Source organism: Propithecus coquereli, unplaced genomic scaffold (genome assembly GCF_000956105.1).
Source record: "Propithecus coquereli isolate 6110/MARCELLA unplaced genomic scaffold, Pcoq_1.0 Scaffold171, whole genome shotgun sequence".
NCBI lineage: Eukaryota > Metazoa > Chordata > Mammalia > Primates > Indriidae > Propithecus > Propithecus coquereli.
The window spans coordinates 3,058,833-3,078,795 of NW_012141747.1; the positions used below are offsets into that span (position 1 = coordinate 3,058,833).

A 19,963-nucleotide genomic window follows, 5' to 3' on the forward strand; every position below is an offset into this window, starting at 1 on the left:
ATCAAAGACTCAACACCATTCCCAATAACTACAAAGACAATAAAATACCTAGGAATATATTTAACCAAGGGGGTGAAAGATCTCTACAGGAAGACTGTGAAACCTTGAGGAAAGAAATCACAGAGGATACAAACAAATGGAAAACATATCATGCTCATGAATAGGCAGAATCAACATTGTTAAAATGTCCATACTACCAAAAGTGACTTACAAATTCAATGCAATCCCCGTCAAATTACCACAGGTATATTTCACAGATCTAGAAAAAATAATTCTATGTTTCATTTGGAACCAGAAAAGAGCCCAAACAGCCAAAGCAATCTTAAGTAAAAAGAACAAATGGAGAGGCATCACATTACCAGACTTCAAACTATACTACGAGGCTATAGTAACCAAAACAGCCTGGTATTGGTACAGAAATAGAGACATAGACCAATGGAACAGAATAAAAAACCCGTATTTAAAACCATCTACCTACAACCAACTGATCTTTGTGACAAAGCAGACAACAATGTACACTGGGGAAAAGAAGTCCTAGTTAATAAATGGTGCTGGGAAAATTGGATAGCCACATGCAGAAGAATGAAACAGGACCCCTACTTCTCACCACTCACAAAAATTAATTCAAGATGGATAAAAGACTTAGATCTAAGTCACAAAACCATATGAATTCTAGAGCAAAATGTAGGAAAACTCTTCTTGATATCAGCCTAGACAATTTATGACTAAGACCCCAATGACAATCACTGCAACAACAAAAATAAATAAATGGGATTTGATTAAACTAAAAAGCTTTTACACAGCTAAAGAAATAATCAACAGATCAAACAGACAACCTACAGAATGGGAGAAATTATTCACAAGCTACACATCCGATAAAGGGCTAATAACCAGAATTTACAAAGCACTCAAGCAAATCAGCAAGAAAAAAACAAACAACCATATTAAAAAGTGGGCAAAAGACATAAACAGAAGCTTCTCGAAAGAAGACAAACGGCTAGTAAACATATGAAAAAATGCTCAACATCACTAATCATCAGGGAAATGCAAATTAAAACCACAATGAGCTATCACCTTACCCCAGTCAGAATGGCTTTTATTAAAAAGTCCAAAAACAATAGATACTGGCGTGGATGCAGAGAAAAAGGAACGCTTATATACTGCTGGTGGAACTGCAAATTAGTACAACCCCTATAGAAAACAGTATGGAGATTCCTCAAAGAACAAAAAGTAGATCTACCATTTGATCCAGCAATCCCGCCATTGGGTACCTAACCAAAGGAAAAGACGACTTTTCATGAAAAAGACACCAGCACTCAAATGTTTATTGTAGCACAATTCACAATTGCAAAGATGTAGAATCAACCCAAGTGCCCATCGATTCATCAGCAGATTAATAAGATGTGGTATATGGACACCATGGAGTACTACTCAGCCATAAAAAGGATGAATTAATACCTTTTGCAACAATCTGGATGGAACTGGAGACCATTCTCCTAAGTGAAATATTTTAAAAATGAAAAACAAACACCGCATGTACTCACTATTAAATTGGGACTAACTGATGAGCACACATGTGCACAGACAGAAGTAAAACTCAGTGGAAATCAACCAGGAGGAAGGGGGAAGGAAGGGAGGGGAAAAAGCCTACATAATGGGTACTATGAACACTATTTGGGTCATGGGCACACCTATAGCTAGGACTCAAGCATTACAAAAGCAATCCATGTAACCTAAAACATTTGTACCTCCTTAATATTTTGCAATAAAAAAAAAAAGTAAGTTAGCAAGTGAGAAGGGCCCTTGAGACTACATTCCTTATCCTGGCTAGGGGACAATTAGGAATTTATGTGCAAAAGGAGCCTGCAGAGAAAGATGTGGAGTCAGAATGTCAAGGAAGGCAAGAGCTTGGTTAAAGTCAGCAGGCTTGGGCTCTGCCAGTAACTCTCCTGTGATTTTGGAGGATTAGCCTTTTCCCTAGACTCAGTTCTCTCGTCCATACAGTTTGGAAGGTGGAGTAACTGCTCTGCTGTCCAAGGAAAGCTATGTCTGTTGTGTCAGAGTGGACAACGACCTCTGCCTGGCTTGCACCTACCTTCAGTTCCTCAGGAAAGGGCTTCTCTTCTGCCAACTTCCCCACTTCCGGCATAGTTGTCAGGAACAGAAACTCCTGTTTGGCATTGTACACTGGAAGACAGAGAGGTTAAAGTGTGTTCTCAAAGAACAACAGGCACACAGAACAATGGGACGGAACAGAAGCCCCAGAAATAGACCCACATAGAGATGCCCAACTGATTTTTGAGAAAGGTGAAAAAACAATTCCATGGAGAAGAACAGTCTTTTCAACAGATGGTACTAGAGCAATTAGACATTTAGAGACAAAAAAATTGAACCTTTATCTAAACCTTACGCCTTATTAAAAAATTAACTCAAAATGGAGCACAGACTTAAGTGCGAAACACGAAACTATAAAACTTTTTTTAAAAAACAACAGAGGAGAAAATCTACTCTGTGAAACCCATTTGAAGAAGAGGAAGAAACAAGCTACAGACAGGGAGAAAATATTTACAAACCACATTATCTGACAAAGGACTAGTATCTAGACTATATAAAGAACTCTCAAAACTCAACAATTAAAAAAAACAATCCAATTAGAAAATTGGCAAGACATGCAGACATTTCATGTTATAGGACATACACACAGGAAATAAAACACATGAAAAGATGTTCAACATCATTAGCTGTGAGACAAATGCATATTAAAACCACAATGAGATACCATTACACTATTTATCAGAATGGTTACACTAAATAAATAGTAAAAATACCAAAAGTCTGGTGAGGATGGGGAGAAACTTGGTAAGTGGAACAGCAAGTCTGGAAAACGTTTTGGCAGTTTCTTGAAAAACTAAACATGCAACTACCATACAACCCAGCAATTGTACTCCTCAGCATTTAATCCAGAGAAATGGAAGTTTATTCACAAAAAAAAACTGTACACAAATGTTCACAGCAGCATCATTTGTAATAGCCCCAAACTGGAAACAGCCTGGATGTCCTTCAACAGGTAAGTGGTTAACAAACAGTAGAACATCCACACTGTGGAATGGTACTCAGCAATAGGGAAGAATCCACTGAAGCAAGCAACAGGTTGGGTTGCATACACCTGGCCATATGTTGAGGATCAGAATCCTTAGTCCTGAAGCCGGAGACTTACTCTTCTCCAGGAAGAATTATGTTGAATGAAAAAAGCCAATCCTAAAAGGTCACATACTGCATACACAACATTCTTGAAATGACAAGATTACGGAGAGAACAGACTAGTGGTTGCCAGGGATCAGGGGTATAAAGGGAATGTGGAGGGACTCTGCGGAGACAGAAGCAGTCTGCATTTGACTGCACCCAGGTCGGCATCGGGGCTGTGATTCTGCGCTGCAGCTCTGCAGGATGCTACCACTGGGGGAATTGGGTGAAGGGAACACAGGATTTCTCTGTTGTTTCTTACAACTGTATGTGACTCCACAATGATCTCAAAATAAAAAGTTTAATTTAAAAAAATCCAAGTCAAATTAGGGCTTACAGAAATTGTTCTTGGGGAAACCTCTGGCGTAGAATTTAAGGATAATCTTTAACTCTCTGTAAACAAACATTTACTTTCAAAATTTTGCAAAGCCTAATACATAATTAGAAAGAAAAATTAGGTATCGAAGCATAAAAATTGGTTATACAAAGGTATGTTTCACTTTTTTAATTTAAATTAAAGCCTTCTCCTCTTGGGTCATTAATACCCACACTTAGCACACAGTTGTCCTGCAGCCCCATACCTGGCTGGCTGTTAAAGGTCCCTCCCTCTCTCCTGCACGCACTCCTGCACTCCGAGTGGCCTATCCGCCCTCCTGCTCTCTTCCCTGCCCAGGAAGGATGAACACATCCTATGAGTACCCTAACCATAACAATACTCGATTCTAATGCAATCTCTCTGCCGCACATCTTATGAATCTCACTAGAATCTTTCTTCCTTTTTTCTATGGTTGAGTCTACATGCAAACCTAACCAGAGCTGCATGCAGGAGCTATTCTGCTTTACTGCAGATAATGACAAAGAGCACTATATATGCCATAAAAATAGACCAAGGCATCAGTGCTCTCCGCCCCAGGGCTCTGGGACACACTTTAGGGGCTCCCGGAGACTCATGTGTCTGTCCATCATCCTCCATCACAACCTTGTCACCTTTGAACCTCTTAGCACTGACACGCTAACTGGGTTTCATAGAAGCCTAAGCTTCCTTAATAACATTTGATAGGGAAATGTATCCTGAAGTCCAAATAACTGACAATGAACTTTTGAAAAGCAACCTATTTCATACCTCAGAACCACGTAGAGTGGCTTTGGCAGCCGTGAAGTATCTCACCTTCTGAAACCACACACACTACCAATCAGTCCCTAATTTTAACATTTTTATGATTTTAAACTTCCTGGTATTTGCTCCCCACCTCACCCAAACCTGATTCAACTAGATTCAGATAAAACTGATTGCATCGTTTACCTCTGAAAATATCTTTTTCTGTTACTTTGTCAAGAGCTGTTTATTTTGAGCAGACACATTGTTCCCACTGTGATCACAGACGGGTCCCTCCCTCCACCTGGAGCCCCAGGAGTAAGTCTCCGGCTTCAGGACTAAGGATTCTGATCCTCAACGTGTGGCCAGGTGTCTGCATGATGATGATTAGCTTACTTTTGTTACAGGCATCATGTTTATAACTTTTTACAAAATGTCTGAATTTGCCAAGTGATGCACTGCTTTGTTTTTCTAGCACAATCACAGCCCCTTCTCTCAGTGACAACACTGTGTACCAGCTGCTGAGCCTCATAACTCCATCACACGTACGTCCTTTGTTCCCAGCACGTGCTGGCGGAGGCGTGCGAGGACAGCCAAGTTGTGGGCTCTGCTCTGAAGTAGCTAACAACCAAACTGAGGGGCTGCCACAAGGCAAAAGATTGGAAAAGGAAGTCGAACAGGAGAGAGAAGAAAATCAGTGTCTACAAAAACACACCAGATCCACAAGGATGTCATTTTTGATTCTGAGTCGTGACATATCATGCCATCAAGTATTCCCATTGCTGAGCGGGATTTATTTCCCTGGGATAAAGTCTAGTTACAACACCTGATCCCAGTTCAACCTGATCTGAAATTTGTAATTTCAGATAGTACTGAAATTGTGCCGAGGATAAATCATTGCCACAAATATCACTGTGGCTCTGTTGCTGAGCTGAAGAGAGATTTTAACACTATAAAAAAATGATAAGCATTGCTTTAAACAGTAGTTCAAGACAAATGTGGTCTCCCCATCAGCTCAAGTGACAAGAGAAATCATGAAGAACAGGTAGGCGAGAAGAAAACACATGCGTCCACTGACTGGGATTCTGGAGCAGGGCCCATTTCCCAGAGGACAGAGCTGAAAGGAGCAGCCCCCAGAGACCAAGGATTCTCCACCTGCTTCACAGGAAAGGGAACCTCATCACAGAGAACACCATTGTGCTTTAAGTTACTTCCTGTGATGATACTTTACAATGGGCTTTTGGTTCAGAAGCAGAAACGCCGTGAACACGTGTGAAATAAACTCCAACATGTGAGAAACCCCACATGGCTAAATGTTTACAAACCTCTTTCAGTTTCCTGCACTGTTCCAAGATCCATCAAGGCTGACCTTGATCTGCCAGGACCAGACGCACTACACCACAGTGCCCCAGGGCAGGACCCCAGGAGGAGATGCCGACACCAGCCCGGCCCAAGGCCCCCTCTGTTGGCTGCAGGGGTGGGTGCTGGGTGTGTGACTTCTCTGGATGCTTGGGCCCGGTTTATCATCCAGACTGGGAAGACAGACTGCGTGTCAGCTCGCTTTCTTCGTCGGAACTCAGCTACTGGACAGCACCTCCATGATCCTTACCAGGAACTTCTGGACGGTTAAGATCCTGGGTACATCAAGCAGGCTGCACTGTGCTGTGGTAACCACCCCTAATCTTCAGTGGGCCGACAACAGAGGACTCTCACTCCCTAAGTTCACCGTACGCTTCAGGCTGACAGCATCCTCACCAGGCAGCACCCACTTGGAGTAAAGGGGAGTGGGGCGGACTGTGCACTGGCTCTGAAGCCCCCAGGAGCGGCCCATGCCACTGCATTCCCATTTCACTGAGCCAGCACCCGCATGCCACTCCAAACTTCAGAGGGAAGAGGTGCGCCTACTACTGGCCATAAGGCAGACAGCTGGAAATATGTGGCAGGCAGTACTAAGGGTGACTGCAGAGCTTTCCTCCAGGTTTAAAGTCCTCACGCCTTTCGTCTTTCTTCGTAGGTGTGGCCTCCTGTCACTCTTTTTCTCCCCTCCACAAAATCTTATATGGCATCTACACTTTTCTTTCTTTTTTTTCCAAGCCCACAGCACCCAGTGTTTACAAGCAGTCTCCCATCCAAGTACTAACTAGGCCCGACCCTGCTTAGCTTCCAAGATCAGTGTCTATACTTTTCTGGAAACATTCAGCAAACCGGCTACATCAAAGCAGAATGAAACCTTGTTAATCAGACACCAATGGGAATGAGGTGTTCTTCAGAGATAATTCTGCCAGATAATATTAAAACACAAGGCACACATTGTATTTAACTATTATTGATGGGAGCCCCACTAAAATACATTACATATACTCCTACTTTCTTAAACAAAATAAATCATGAACAATTTAACCTCATGACCTGCCTTTTGAGTGCCTTTTTTATGGGGAGGTAACATTTAGGGGAACCACAAGTAAAACCTATTTCTTATTCTCAGCAGTTCTTTGTTTCTCTTTCCATTTCCCCCAACTATGATCTACATTGTGGTTCACAACTGGAACCCACTCCTAGACATTCTAATTCACTTGTTCTCAAGCAGTGGAAGGTTTACAAAGTCCTCCAGATGACTCTGAAGTGTTGCCAGGATGAAAACCACTGCTCTCGGTCTTCGGGAGGGACTGCCATTATTGGCGGCATGTCACTGTGCTGAAGTTGCTGCAGAAATACCCAAACGGTCAAACTGACATAATCATTTCAAATTCCAACAACCCTCAAGAATCAACCCTTGCTCTGATGACGGAGCCCCCGTCCCTGGTATGAGTGTGATACTCCATGATGCACTGGCCACCCCAGATACCTGCAGGTGTAACACTACCTTCCGAGGCTATATAAATCTCACAGGTTTTCTTTCCCAGGAGGGCCCCTGGAATAGGAGGCAAGGCGTGTGATGACAGCCAGGCGGGGCCCCAGCATCATGTGCCTGCTAACTGTCACTGACGCAAACTGTTCAGGGAGAACCCCCACATGGCTAATTTCAGGATGTCCCTCTTTTCCCTGCAGATCTGCCTTCCCACCTTGTTGTCCAGCTATAGATGGAGTAGAGCAGAGAGAGGATGGGGCAGGAGGTAGGGGCCTCGGGCAGCCCTCAACACAGCCAGGGACACGCCCAGGAGTTCTCTGGGGCGAAGCAGGGGCCTATAGTCCACGGGTCACACAGACAGCACAGGCCGGGAAAACTGCTGGTACAGATGCATCTCTTAGGGCTGCCATCAGCAGAAGGAAGCACAAAGCACCATGCAGAATAAAGACCCAAGTGTCTCCCCATCAAAAGTGCTCAGGACCCTCCACAGCTGAACAAGTCACCCCCCACACCTGCATTAACTCCTTGTGCCCACCTGCCTGGCCACTGAAGGGAGTGGCCTCAGGGCTGCAGAGCACATCGCACCTCCCTGCACACGCCCAGCACTTCACCCATCACGGAGTGCCTCACCATGCTCAGGCCAGTGGAAGAGGCTGCCAGAGCAGGCACTGTGTCCACTTTGTAGAAAAAATATTGGGGCTTAGGTAAGCAAGTGACAATAACATGAAGTAGAATCAGCAATTCTGAAACTGAATGTGACACCCTTTACAAGTCCTCATCTGAAGGCCTATGTAAAGGGGAGTTAAAAAAATCCTCCAAGACAACCTGACACCATACTTTTAAACGACCCTCCTTCCACTGCACTGAGCGTGACCTTCAAACACGTGGCCACCAGTGCAGAACACGAGATGGCATAGTGACTGTGCATCTGTTATGATGACATGAGGCAGAGAGAATTCCCAAACCAGGAGCATGCAAGACACCTCACTGCAAGGCATATGGCCTTGCTGGAAGGGGCCCTGCTCCCTGCTCCTCGGGCACCACCCTGGCTTCATCCACAAAGAACACCTTCCACCCTTGAGAGACGGTGCTGAGAAAGGATCCTTCCATCCTTTAAACTGCTCCTCTGACACCTCTGTAACATGAAGGATTTGGATGTCATGACCTCTAAGGTCCCTGCTGACACTAAGTCCTTAGATTCTGTGACAGAGGTCTTCTGTGCATGTACCTAGGAACCGTGTTACAGCAAGGTGAGAATTAGCCAAAATTCATCCCACCACAAAGCATACTTACCATCTGGGTCTTTAAAGGTCAACGTGATGAACTTGCTAGCCACCATGAACATGAAAATCACCCAAAAGCATGCGGCCAACAGAAGCCACTGGTGGTGCATGTTGTCAAATGTCAGCCATTCAACGATTTTCCTGGAAAATACAAGCAAGATGCCCCTGCTGCTTACCAATAAACCAATTAAACAAAAAGTAATAAAGAGAAAAGGTGATTTCGGTTAACAGTATCAGCAAAAATATTTAATTTTTTTTTCCACTGCTATAATAGGTAATTTGACTTGGCATTTAACATTTCATATTTAATTAATATTATTAAATGATCGATTTAATAATAAAATCAAATTTAGAACACCTTTACGGAGGGGAGTGATAATGAGAATGCCATCTCTATTTGTTTTTGGAACATGGGATAAGATTTTACTTTTGCAGATTTGCCTCCTGACTTCTGCTGGGCCCAGGTGAATGTCGTGATGAGCTCCCGCAAGGGCCTGGAGGAAGGTGGCAGGAGGACTGTCGGCGACTAGACCTTTGCACAGCGGGCAGAAGCCACACTGAGGCAATTACGAGCTGGCTGTGCTTAAAATCCTGACTGGCTGACAACACGTGGCCACACAGAGACTCTCTCTAAAATCAAAGTAGTGAACACATGCTTCTCTCCTGTGTCTTACTTGCCTGTGAGGGCCTGTGCAGAACCTTGTGGGTGGGTGTCTTTCATGCTATCACAGCCCAGGAGTGACGTGGAGCATGTCGGTCCTCAGCCTGGCACAGAAGTCACGCTCTGCTGCAGGGGACACATAAAGAACCAGGAAGTCACCATCAATTCTCAGCAAGAGAGACAAAAAAGTGTGTTTCATTTCACCTTCAGCACAGTGCTTCTTCAAGGCAAACCAGACCACTTACAGTCACCACCCTGGACTGGCTTGGTTCCCACCAGCTGATCGGGCCATCTATCACTTCTGGGCAGCAGAGAGAACTGGTCTTCATGGTACTGATGGCAAATGACTTTGGAGACAGCTTCCCAACCCTGCATGGGTCACAGCTCAGCAAAGACCCAGGTAAATAACTCTCCTCGTTGTCTCAACATTTACATCCTAGAATCTGACTGGAAGCAGGCATTTGGAACCTGAGTGCCTTCCACAACACCCAACACCCATTAGATGTGGTAATCTAATCCACATCTGACTACAGCCTGCAACAGGGCGCTCAACACCTGCCAGGCCACCTGCGCCTTTACAGGACGGCCTGTGACCCACCCTCAGATGCCCACGTATAAGGCTTTGTGTTTCCTGGAGTCAGCAAGTAGAGTTGCCAAAAAAAACACAAGATGTCAGTTAAGTTTAAATTTCAGATAAACAACAAATAATTTTTTTAGTATGTGTCAAATATTGCATGGGACACGCTTAGGAAAACAAATAATTTCTTGTGCCCACGCATTAGGCCCGGTGTGTTCTTTTGGGTTCTCAAGTAGCATTCCCAGATCAAACAAGTAAAAATACAGGACACTCAATTAAGTTTAAATTTCAGGTAATTTTTTAGTATGAGTATGTCCCAAATATTGCATGGGACATACTTACACTAAAAGCTATTTGTTGTTTTCTGAAATTCAAATTTAACTGAGCATCCTGTAATTTATCAGCAACGTGACCCAGCAGAGTCATGCCGAATCCCCTCTAACTGCCTGGAGCTAATGTCCTGTCTCTGACAAGTCTCCTTGTCCTCTGCCATTCCTTGTCACGGGCAGCACAGCACAAAGTAAAAAGCCCCAGACTTAGTTCAAATCCCTGCTCTACCACTCACTAGTTCTGTGACTTAGCAAGTCGCTTCACCTCTCTAAGCCTCTGGTACAAGGCCCTCCTCCCAGAGTGGCTCTGAGGATTAAATGAGTCAATGTAGATAAAAGAGCCAGGACCCACCCAGGCTGGTGCAGACCCTTAACAAACATAAGCTGACCAGTTCCTTGGTGTCCTCTGTGACTTTCTGATTTAATTTATACCCTTCTAAGTGTGGTTGCCGGAAATTAACACAATAGCATGGTCTGTTCCAAGAAGAGAGGAAAAGAGGGCACTCTCATCCCAGGGGACTAACTTTACCTTCTAGGGACGACTGAGGCTTAGACTGTGGCCAGAGGATGCAGGGCCCTGAAGTTCTGAGTCCACTGAACTCACTTGAGACAGTGACACTTGGAGGGGTCCATTCCCATCCGTCCCAGTGGCAACACCCCACTGAGAAACCCCAGCTGCAAGCTTTTACTCACTGAGGAACAGAGGGCCGGTGTGGGGGGGTGCCGGGGGCGGAGATTGACAAAGGTGGGAAGTATCAAGCAGGCTGTATGCGATTTTGCAGAGAAGTTCCGGCTCTGAGTGGCCTGCAGCTTGCAATCCACATTCTCCCAGGATAAGTGCTGTGACGAGGGGACATAAGAGGGGAGCAGCCTGGGCCTGCCTCCCTCTGGCACACAGACGCACTCACTCTGCAGGCAGGCAGGGGGACCTTGGCACTGCCCACTCTGGGTGGCTGGGGCTGCTCATTTCCTGCATGCCTCTCGGCCTTCCCTGCCCCTGAGCACTCTGTGCAGTAGGGGGAACCTGCGGCCTTGGGGCCACATGTGGCTTTCTGGATCCTTGAGTGTGGCCTTTTGACTGAATCCAAATCCTTTTAGGATTTATTCTGTAAAATTTGGATTTGGTCAAGGAGCTGCACTTGGGGATCTGGAGGGCACAACCTGCAGGACTCCTACCCCTACGCCAGGTGGCCTAGGGGTAGGATTTCTGTATCTAGGCTGGTTGAAAAGTCAGAGCTGCACTATCCTGAAGCCATACTGGCCTTCCTAAGTATTGGATTTTCATTTAAAGTCAGGAGCTCTTAGGTTCTTTTACCCAGACGGGGGTTGGGGATTGGTCTGTACTCCTCTTCTCCACCTAGCTGGGTGGGCCACTGAAAAGCTCTTTGGGCTCCAAATTTCTCGTCTGTAAGGATAAAACAGCCACCTACACACGCCCCAGTGTGTTGTGAGGCTCCCAGGAGACAGAGAGACTGTCAAAAGACCTCTTCAACAATCATGTGACTTACAATACATGATCCAATGTGTTCTTTCAGGTGGGAATTTTATTTTCAAAAAAGTTCAATTTCTAATGTGACTTCCATGAACTCTACTGAACTAAGACATCTAGACAGCCCCCTCCCATCCCAGCCTGGTACTGCATCAGGCAGGAGAAAGGCAACCTGCAGGGCTCCCACCTTCCTTCCATCGCCTTCTTGGCTCACCTGCTGCTTCTTGTCCCTGGGATGGTGCTCAGGACACTTGGGGATGCCAACTGGGGGCTGTGGATTTGGAAAGCTTCACATGCACAAACCCTAGCCCCTGCCAATCAAAACCATTCTCTTGAGAAGAGCATTAAACCCCAGGCTCCTAGCAGTGTCTCAAGCACAGCCACCCAGACCAGAATGCTGCCTGCCAGTGACTCTGTGTCTTGCTGCAGGGACCCTTGTAGGCCGCAGGGCCTGCGGGCGGTCAACATGGAACCTGGGAGGGAGCTCTCAGGAGCTGCTCCCAGCCACTGGGCACCTGTAGACTTGGAGTGAGCAGGGCCTGAATCCTTCTCCATGGGCGGCAGCGGAAGAGTCAGCTCTCCCTCACATTGCCCAGCTAACGCCCCCAATGCCAATCTCCATCACTTGACCTTGGTCCATTTCCTTCACTGCACCTAGCATAGCCTGAACGCTTTCGCTGGGTATTGTCTGCTCCATTAGCAGAATGTGAGCTCATGCTGGTCAGGACAGCAGGGACCAGAACAGTGTCTGGCACACAGTAAGCCAACAATCGCTACTGCTAAATGACTGTCAACCAAGCAACTTATTTGGAAAACTCAGGAGAGCAGAAAGGTACTTTAGGAGGCAGCTCACCTAGGCTTCTACCCAAGGGTTTCCAATTTTTTAAGTATGAGGACCCCTTTTAACCTTAAAATATTTCTCTAGTCTACCCATGAAAGTAGTTACATATTTAATATCCATTAACTGAGACTAGAAAACAACCAAATGCTACCAGGACTTCAATATTGCTTGAAAGCAAAATTACATAAGTCCCTGCATGTATATGCATTTGAATACACATACTACCTAAAATACATTGATTGGGAGTTAAGAAATCATGCCAGAGTCCAAAAAATTATTTTTAATTTTAAGTAAAACTCTATCCTGAAAGGCAAGCCAATTATATAGATCCAAAGTGTCAGAATATAGTAGTAAACAAAAAAGATAAGGATTGCAGGATTGAATATATGATTTGTCAAAAAAAGTTGCATATGTGTGAATGTATATGATTATATATACATACAAATATATGTAATGCACAGAATAAAAGCTTTAGAGGATGAAGAAAGGTCTTTTTTTACTTCACACAATTTATATTTTTAAACAAATGTCTGCAGTAAGCATGTATCTTTTTATAATAAAAACCAATAAAATATAGACTACACCACCTACGGGTGCTCTGGTGTTTCTGTTTCTGCTATTTAATTTTTTCTACCTTACTACTACTAACTGCAGCTCCTTTATTACTTTATAAAGTATGGGAAAGGATGGGAAATACTTTTCTAGCCAGGAAAAAATGTGGGGAACTGACAAAAATCAATGTCTGAGTATTTAGTAAATACATTTTTGTCTTCATTAGTTTTTATTTAGTTTTAAAAAATGGTTAATTATTTAAAGCATAAAGAAAAGCATGGAAAATAATGTAACAAACACCTGTTTGCCTACACACGCTGCTCTAATGGTTTTGCTGAACTTACCTGAGAGGTTTTTTTAAGGAAATAAAGTGTTGTAAATATGGCTGGAACTGCTGCCTGCCCCTGCCTCACCCTACCCTCCGCCCTCCCCAGAGGTACCCCTTGTCTGGGTGACCGTACTTACACCAGATATAACTCCTCTGACAGAAGCAGCAGCAGGAGGTTTAGGAAGGTGGGAGATAAAGGCAGAGAAGACTGGGGAAGGTGGAAGGCCAGTTTACCCAAGGCCTGCAAGGAAGCACTGCACTACCTGTGGCTACTTTCTAGAGAGGCAAACGCCACAGGGGGAAGGTAGGAGGAAGGCCTGGGGTGGAAGGAAACAAAATATTTAAGCATTTATCTTTTTTTTCTCCTGGTCTATAGTAAGAAAATTCACAAGATAACTCAAGTGAAAAAGCTGTAAAGGTAACCTGGTCAAAAATTTAGACAAATTGGGAATTATTCTCCAAGTCACATCCTACATAAGCCAACCAAAACCAGTAAGACCACAGCCTGGTTTCCTCTCAAAATACCCTCTGCTCTCACCTCCAATATCTCTACAGTTTATAACATATAACCCTCAAACATGAGTAGGTGTGTATCTACATATATGTTTAAGGATAAAATAACCTAAAAATAATTATTTATCGAGTTCTTCATGAAATGGTATATTCACTCATCCAATAAAATAGGTGCCAGGAATATGACAGTGAGTCCTAAACCAAACACACATAGTTCTTGTCCTTATGGAGCTTGCAGTCTAACAGAGAGACCCTCACGACTCAGAGAATTCATCTGAGAAGTGGCGCACAGTGGCGAGAGGGACACAGGTGCTATGATAAGAAAATACAAGGGGACATGCCCTGGGCAGAGAGGTTGGGGCCAACACAGGTGCCTAAGGTGAAGGGCTCAGGCTCTAGGCCAGGAGAACAGGCCCCTGGGTAACGAAAGGAAGCCCAAGTGGCCAGAGTTTCTGGAACATAGTCAGGGATGATGCAGAGCAGATGCAGGCCAGACAGTACAGGGCCTCACAGAGCCATTAAGGAATTGAGTCTTTTCCTTGCAAGCAATGGAAGTCACTGAAGAAAGTTTTACATGAAAAGAGGGGTGGCAGTGTCATGATCTGATTTAAATTTTGAAACGATTTCTCTGGAAGCAGAGTCAAAGATGGAAAGAGCAAATGTCCACCCAGCTACTGCACAGTCTCAAGGTCATTTGCATTCATGGAGGAGGGAGTATTCTAATCAGGCACAAGCAAACCTGGCTAGGTGTTCCACATCATCGTATCATGGTGTTCCTAAAATCCAGCAAATGAACTACTAGAATCCACCATATCTGATACGGTGGGTTTTGATGAATTCTAAAGAGTGTGTGTCCAGCTAACCATGGTATAACTTGCTTTGAGATTACATGCATTCTGAATCCAGACGTCTCCCTAATGGTGTCTGGCTTTATGTCTAGGGCAGTGAATCACAGCCCTGGCTGGACATTAGAGGGATGCCTTTAGGAAATACAGCAATACCCTGGGCCCCAAGAACACCCTAGCCAAGACAACGCAAATCTCTGGAGGTGGCACCTGGATGTGTTTCATAAGCTCTGAGTATGATTCTAAGGAGCAGCTGGGACTGAGAACTGCTGGTCCAGGCCCCAGCCCTGCTTAAAGTTTAACGAACACATGAATCCCCCGGGGATCTTGTTAAAATGCAGATTCTAGGCATTCTAGCGTAAATGCTATTCTCCCACCACCTCCTTGCATCTTAAGAAGGAAAATTGGCAGCAAAAACCCATCTAGTCAAGGAGAGTCTATTGACACTCTGAATTACATGTGTTCTGAATAAACAGCTTAAAGAGGTTTAATTAGAATCTAAGACCTTCCATCACTGCCCCCATCTCACTCTCTTTTCTAGCCCTCCCATCTATAAGTAACTAGACTACAGAATGAGGATTTGTCTGACCTTGGGAAAAAACATGATAATTTGCCCATTTTTCAAACAAAAAGAAAAGCATTCCAAATTTACTTAGCCCCAGCTCCTCTAAGGCTGTCCCATTCTCTGCACTGTTTCTTTGAATACAGGGTGTTTGCCGCCTGTCTGAAGATGACATCACCAAGGCTCACTATTAACAGTCCCCCCTCAGGGCTCTGCTAAGGGTTGCTGCTCTCCCTACAGCCAGGTGACAAATGGCCTTAGAAAAATCTGACATTTTTCTGTAATTAACTACATTTTATTCAAGGAGTCAAGACAACTCCCATGTGCCTCCTGCAGCTAATGGTGGTAGCAAACCTGAGCCTGCCCCACATCCCCTCTAGTCATAATGCGCCCCTGAACAGAGCCCCTCGGCAACCCCAAGAGTTACATCCATTTTTAGAGTTTTCCTACTTCCAGTTATCAAATGGGATTTTCATGTGTCATGATATCAGGATCCGAAACCAGATGGTCAGCTCTTTGAAAACCCACAAGGCAGACCTGGCAGTTAAGGAAATTAAGAACTTATGGGGAAAACAGGGTCAGGGAAGAAAGAACTTGCAAGAAGCCCTAATCCCTCCCACCCCCTGCTCTCTCTCTAAAATAAAAGAAAGACAGCACACATTTTACATGCTTGTTATTACTAACAACGGATATGCTACTACTACCATCTTTGGATGCACATCCTCCCTCCCTTGCATCTTTAAAAAGATGCCTGTAAATTCATTTTGCTCAGCTGCCAATAACATTTCTTCCCACCAGTGGTTTTCCCACCATGTTTGAGTTGTCATCCAGAAGCACATGCCCTTCTTACACTGCTGAAGAGTTTGAGTCCCACCTGCCAGGCCCTACTTTTAGTATGCACATTTGCTTATTAAAGGTTTTGAGAAATCCCATGGTAAATAAGCCCATTTAACCCAGTCTAAATAGCCTTTTTCCAGACGTTCATTCATTCAGCAATATGAACCAAAGCCCTCCTCTCAGCTGGTGGGGGTACAGCAACACACATTCCCTGCTCTCATGGGGCCATAAACAAACAGCGCGATGAATGCATACAACCAAGCCAGGGAGCAGGTGCAATGGCTAGCAATAAAGAAGGGTGCAGGATGACATGGGAAGAGGGAGGGAGGGACTGGAGGGAGCAAACCAAGCAGACCCCTGGGCAAAGACCTCGGTCTGGGTCTCAGAATTCCAAAAGCGGAAAGGAGGCCAGTGTCCCTCATGCAGAGTGGAAAAGGGAAAAGGGAGTGGATCAGGTGAGGAGTCTTGTCAATGGCCCTTTACTGAGATGGAAACCTCTGGGTCCCCAACCCTGTCACACAACCTCCCCCTAAGGGATCACATGTCCAGTGCTCAACTTTTAAAACATTCTTTTAAAACACACCCAGACACTAAAGGAAACTTCTTGAATAAAATCTAGTAATGTGCAAGGAATTGGTAACCTTTGGAGAACTACAGGGGAGAAGGAACAGTCCAGGGCTGGAGCAACGGGGATATTTCATCATCAACCCTGTTGTATTTTCTGAACTATAACACATTACCTGATTAAAAGAATTATTAAATCATAACTTAATAAAGCAAACTATGGCATAGGAATTTATACTATAGATAAAGTTCTACTATATGTCACATATTTTTAAATTTATAGTAAGGGTTTCTCTCAATCTATGTTCAAAAATTTCCTTTGTCTTCTCTATTGTCGTCCTTACAATTTACCACCTTGGAATGAGTGATCACCCTTAGTCAGCAGCATGAAAATACACTCTGAGCTCTGTCCAGTAAGGAATATATTTGCAGTTAAGAAAGATTCTCATGAGCAATAATAATAATATACAGCAAACATCTGTACGGGACTCACTGCATGCCAGGCACAGGTCTCAGCAAAGACTAACTAACTCACGTAACCCTGGCCTGAGAGTGTGCTCCTATCATCATACTTAAGAAAACCCTTCTACGTATATGTGTGTATCCTCCTATTCGAGATTTTTAAGTTCCCTAAAATCTCTGCATAAGCAAGGAGGGAGAAACAGTACTGAATGGCATGGTCTCAAATAACTGGGGAGCTCACATTCTCCTTCACATACCTTCTGAGGCCTGGGGTCACATTTCCTTGCAGTGTTTGCCCTGACTGAGGTTCCTGGTTCCTCTTGTCACTGTACAGGATAACTAAAAAAAAAAAGTGTCATTAAAAGGTATAAGATCAACTTACTTAACACAACTTGGTATATACTTGGGAGATAGTTAACCACTTTGATTATTCAAGCATATTTTGCAAAACAGGTATCCTATAAAGGCAGGATATATTGGGATTTCTTGGTAAAATGAATAAATATTCTAAATGTACCAAAAGAGCTAGCTGTTTAAAAAGACTCTTCCATGTAACTTAATGTGAAAAATATTTTTTGTAGCAAAAATCATCAAATCCAATTATACCTGCTTTACATGTTTGATGCAGGTAAAGGATTCCTGTATAAGATTATCAAATTTTCCAATACAATATATTCTCTCAGTTTTGTATTCCTTCAACCTTTAGCACCTGGCAAATTCTAGCCAAATGTCATATAATGAATGAATAATTGGAAATAAGCCAAATTCACGGAATTAGATTATTGATTTAAGAGAATTAGTTAGCAAAATAAACATACAATTCATTTAACATACAATACAGTCCAAGCAGACTGGGATACACAAAGCACGGTCTAGCTGTGCTTCCTTTTACTCTAAGAACTCAAAGCTAAAATTAAAAGCAATTTCATGTTATGTAGATTGAAAGATTAAGCTTTATATAAAGTCAGGCATCGCTTACGACAGGATACATTCTAAGAAATTCGTAGTTAGGTGATTTTGTCCTTGTGTGAACATCACAGAGTGTACTTACACAAACCTAGATGGTACAGCATACTACACACCTAATGGCACCGCCTATTGCTCCCAGGCTACAAAGCCATATAGCATTTACAGTACTAAATACTGTAGGCAACCATGCACAATGGTAAGGATTTGTGCATCTACACACTGAAAAGGTAGAATAAAAATACAGTATAATCTTATGGGACCACTATCATGCATGGTCTCTCATTGACCGAAATGTCATTATACAGCACATGACTGTACTCATGTCCAGATTTTTCCAGACCTGTATGAGAAGAAAATGAATTCCTTGGTTTCTGCAATCTCTAAGGTCCTGCATTCACCTCTCTCCTCTGTTCCTATTTCTGGCTCTCTCCCACCTTTTTACTGAATAACCTTCTCAATCATTTGAAAAGATGCTTTGAATATCACTGCAAGTTGCTCATGATATTTACTAATTCTTTCTTTGTTCAGTTTTGCTAGCACTACGATTTTCATTTCAGGGAAGGAAAGAATTTTTCTCTCAGGTATTTCTTCAAGATTCTATTCTTCAGGGTCAAGAGCAAAGATGGAAAGATTTTCTTTCCATTTTAAAATTCTAATTCTGAGCTAAGATGGACTGTGCCGTAATTATAATGGGCAGAAGGGAGAAGACCACTTCTCTCTTTTTATGTCTTTTCTTTTTAACCCAGTCACTGAAAAGAGTGAAGAAGTAGATGGCTGGTGATCAGCAAGCTGGAGCTGAATCAGTGGTGTCTGAGACATTTCTCACTCTGGCAATTAAAACTGAGCAATGCAATAATCCAACTCCTCATGCCCCAAAGCCCCAGACTTCGGTGTTTCAGACAAAAAAAAACCCTTTATGACAGTCCTGCTGCATAGCTAACCAGAACCTGGCTGTGCTGCTTTCTATTCACTGCCCAGCCCTTTCCTGCCAGTCTTGGAAAACCTGGCTCACCTTCCCAGACAGAAGGGCAGAAATTCATGCCTCAACCTTCAACTTCTGACAGGCCTCCCGACAGTGAAAATGGGAGGCTGAGGGCACTCTGGCGCTTGTCTGGCAGGGAATGTGCATTTCCAACCCTGCCTACCCCTCGCACCCACCAAAGCAGTGCTCCTCGGAGAGGCTGCACATTTGCACATGTTCCTGCTTCCGTGCCTTCTCTCCCTCCCTCTCTCTCTCTCTCTCTCTTTCTCTGCCTGCTCCTTTCACCCCAGTGGAACATTTTCTTCCTCTTTCCGCCGCCAATTACAAATGCAAATTCTCAGGATAAGAGAAGTAAAATTACAGGATCGTCCAAGTATCAATAACTCCGCCGACCACAGCATCCGCGTGCACACCTTAATGCATAATTAACGTGATGAAGGCTCTGCCCGTTAATCCCACGAACTAGGGAGGTCCTCAAGTCGCCAAAACACACCAGGACGTGGCTCGCCAGGAAAAAAACGGTTCTCCTATTTTTCCGTCCACTGAGGGTTGGGGTAGGGGTCCCGGGTGCACTGAAATCCACCCTCCCCGCGGGTCCCCAAGCTCACCCTCCGTGGAGCCGGCGCGCGCCTGAGTCCTCAGGCTTCTCCCGCGGCCTGGGCGAGAAGCTCTGCTCGGGCCTCGCCGGGCCTGTGGGCGAAGCGCGCGGGGTCCCTGCGTCCCGGGAGCGCGGAGGCCCGCCCCGCCCCGCCCCAGGGCACCGTGCCGCCGCCGGCGGCCCCTGCGCCGCGGCCCGACTGGCCCCGGGATGTGGCTGTGGCGGCGGCGGCGGCGGAAGGAAAGAAAAAGCGCAGCGCGCAAGGCCGCCTCCCCTGGGGCCAGGCCGCCGCCGCCCCTCGCGGCCCCCGCGCGCCTGCCCGGCCGTGCGCGTCCCCGGCCCGCGCGCGTCCTCGCCGTCGTCCCCGCGTGCGCTCCGCCCGGG

The 19,963-nt window shown here is 44.7% G+C and overlaps 1 protein-coding gene across 1 annotated transcript in view; it reads right to left on the minus strand.

The window, feature by feature from the left end:
* The window catches only part of CHST10 (carbohydrate sulfotransferase 10), a 33,171-nt gene extending 14,008 nt beyond the window's left edge, over positions 1–19,163 (minus strand). Inside the window, exons 1-4 of the mRNA XM_012641887.1 lie at positions 19,012–19,163; positions 17,288–17,356; positions 8,481–8,611; positions 2,096–2,187 (exon numbers count right to left, since the gene is read on the minus strand). Of these exons, the coding sequence (XP_012497341.1) occupies positions 2,096–2,187; positions 8,481–8,580 (192 nt within the window). The 5' untranslated portion in view covers positions 8,581–8,611; positions 17,288–17,356; positions 19,012–19,163. The remainder of the gene's footprint in view (positions 1–2,095; positions 2,188–8,480; positions 8,612–17,287; positions 17,357–19,011) is intronic.
* Between the last annotated feature and the right edge of the window lie 800 nt (positions 19,164–19,963).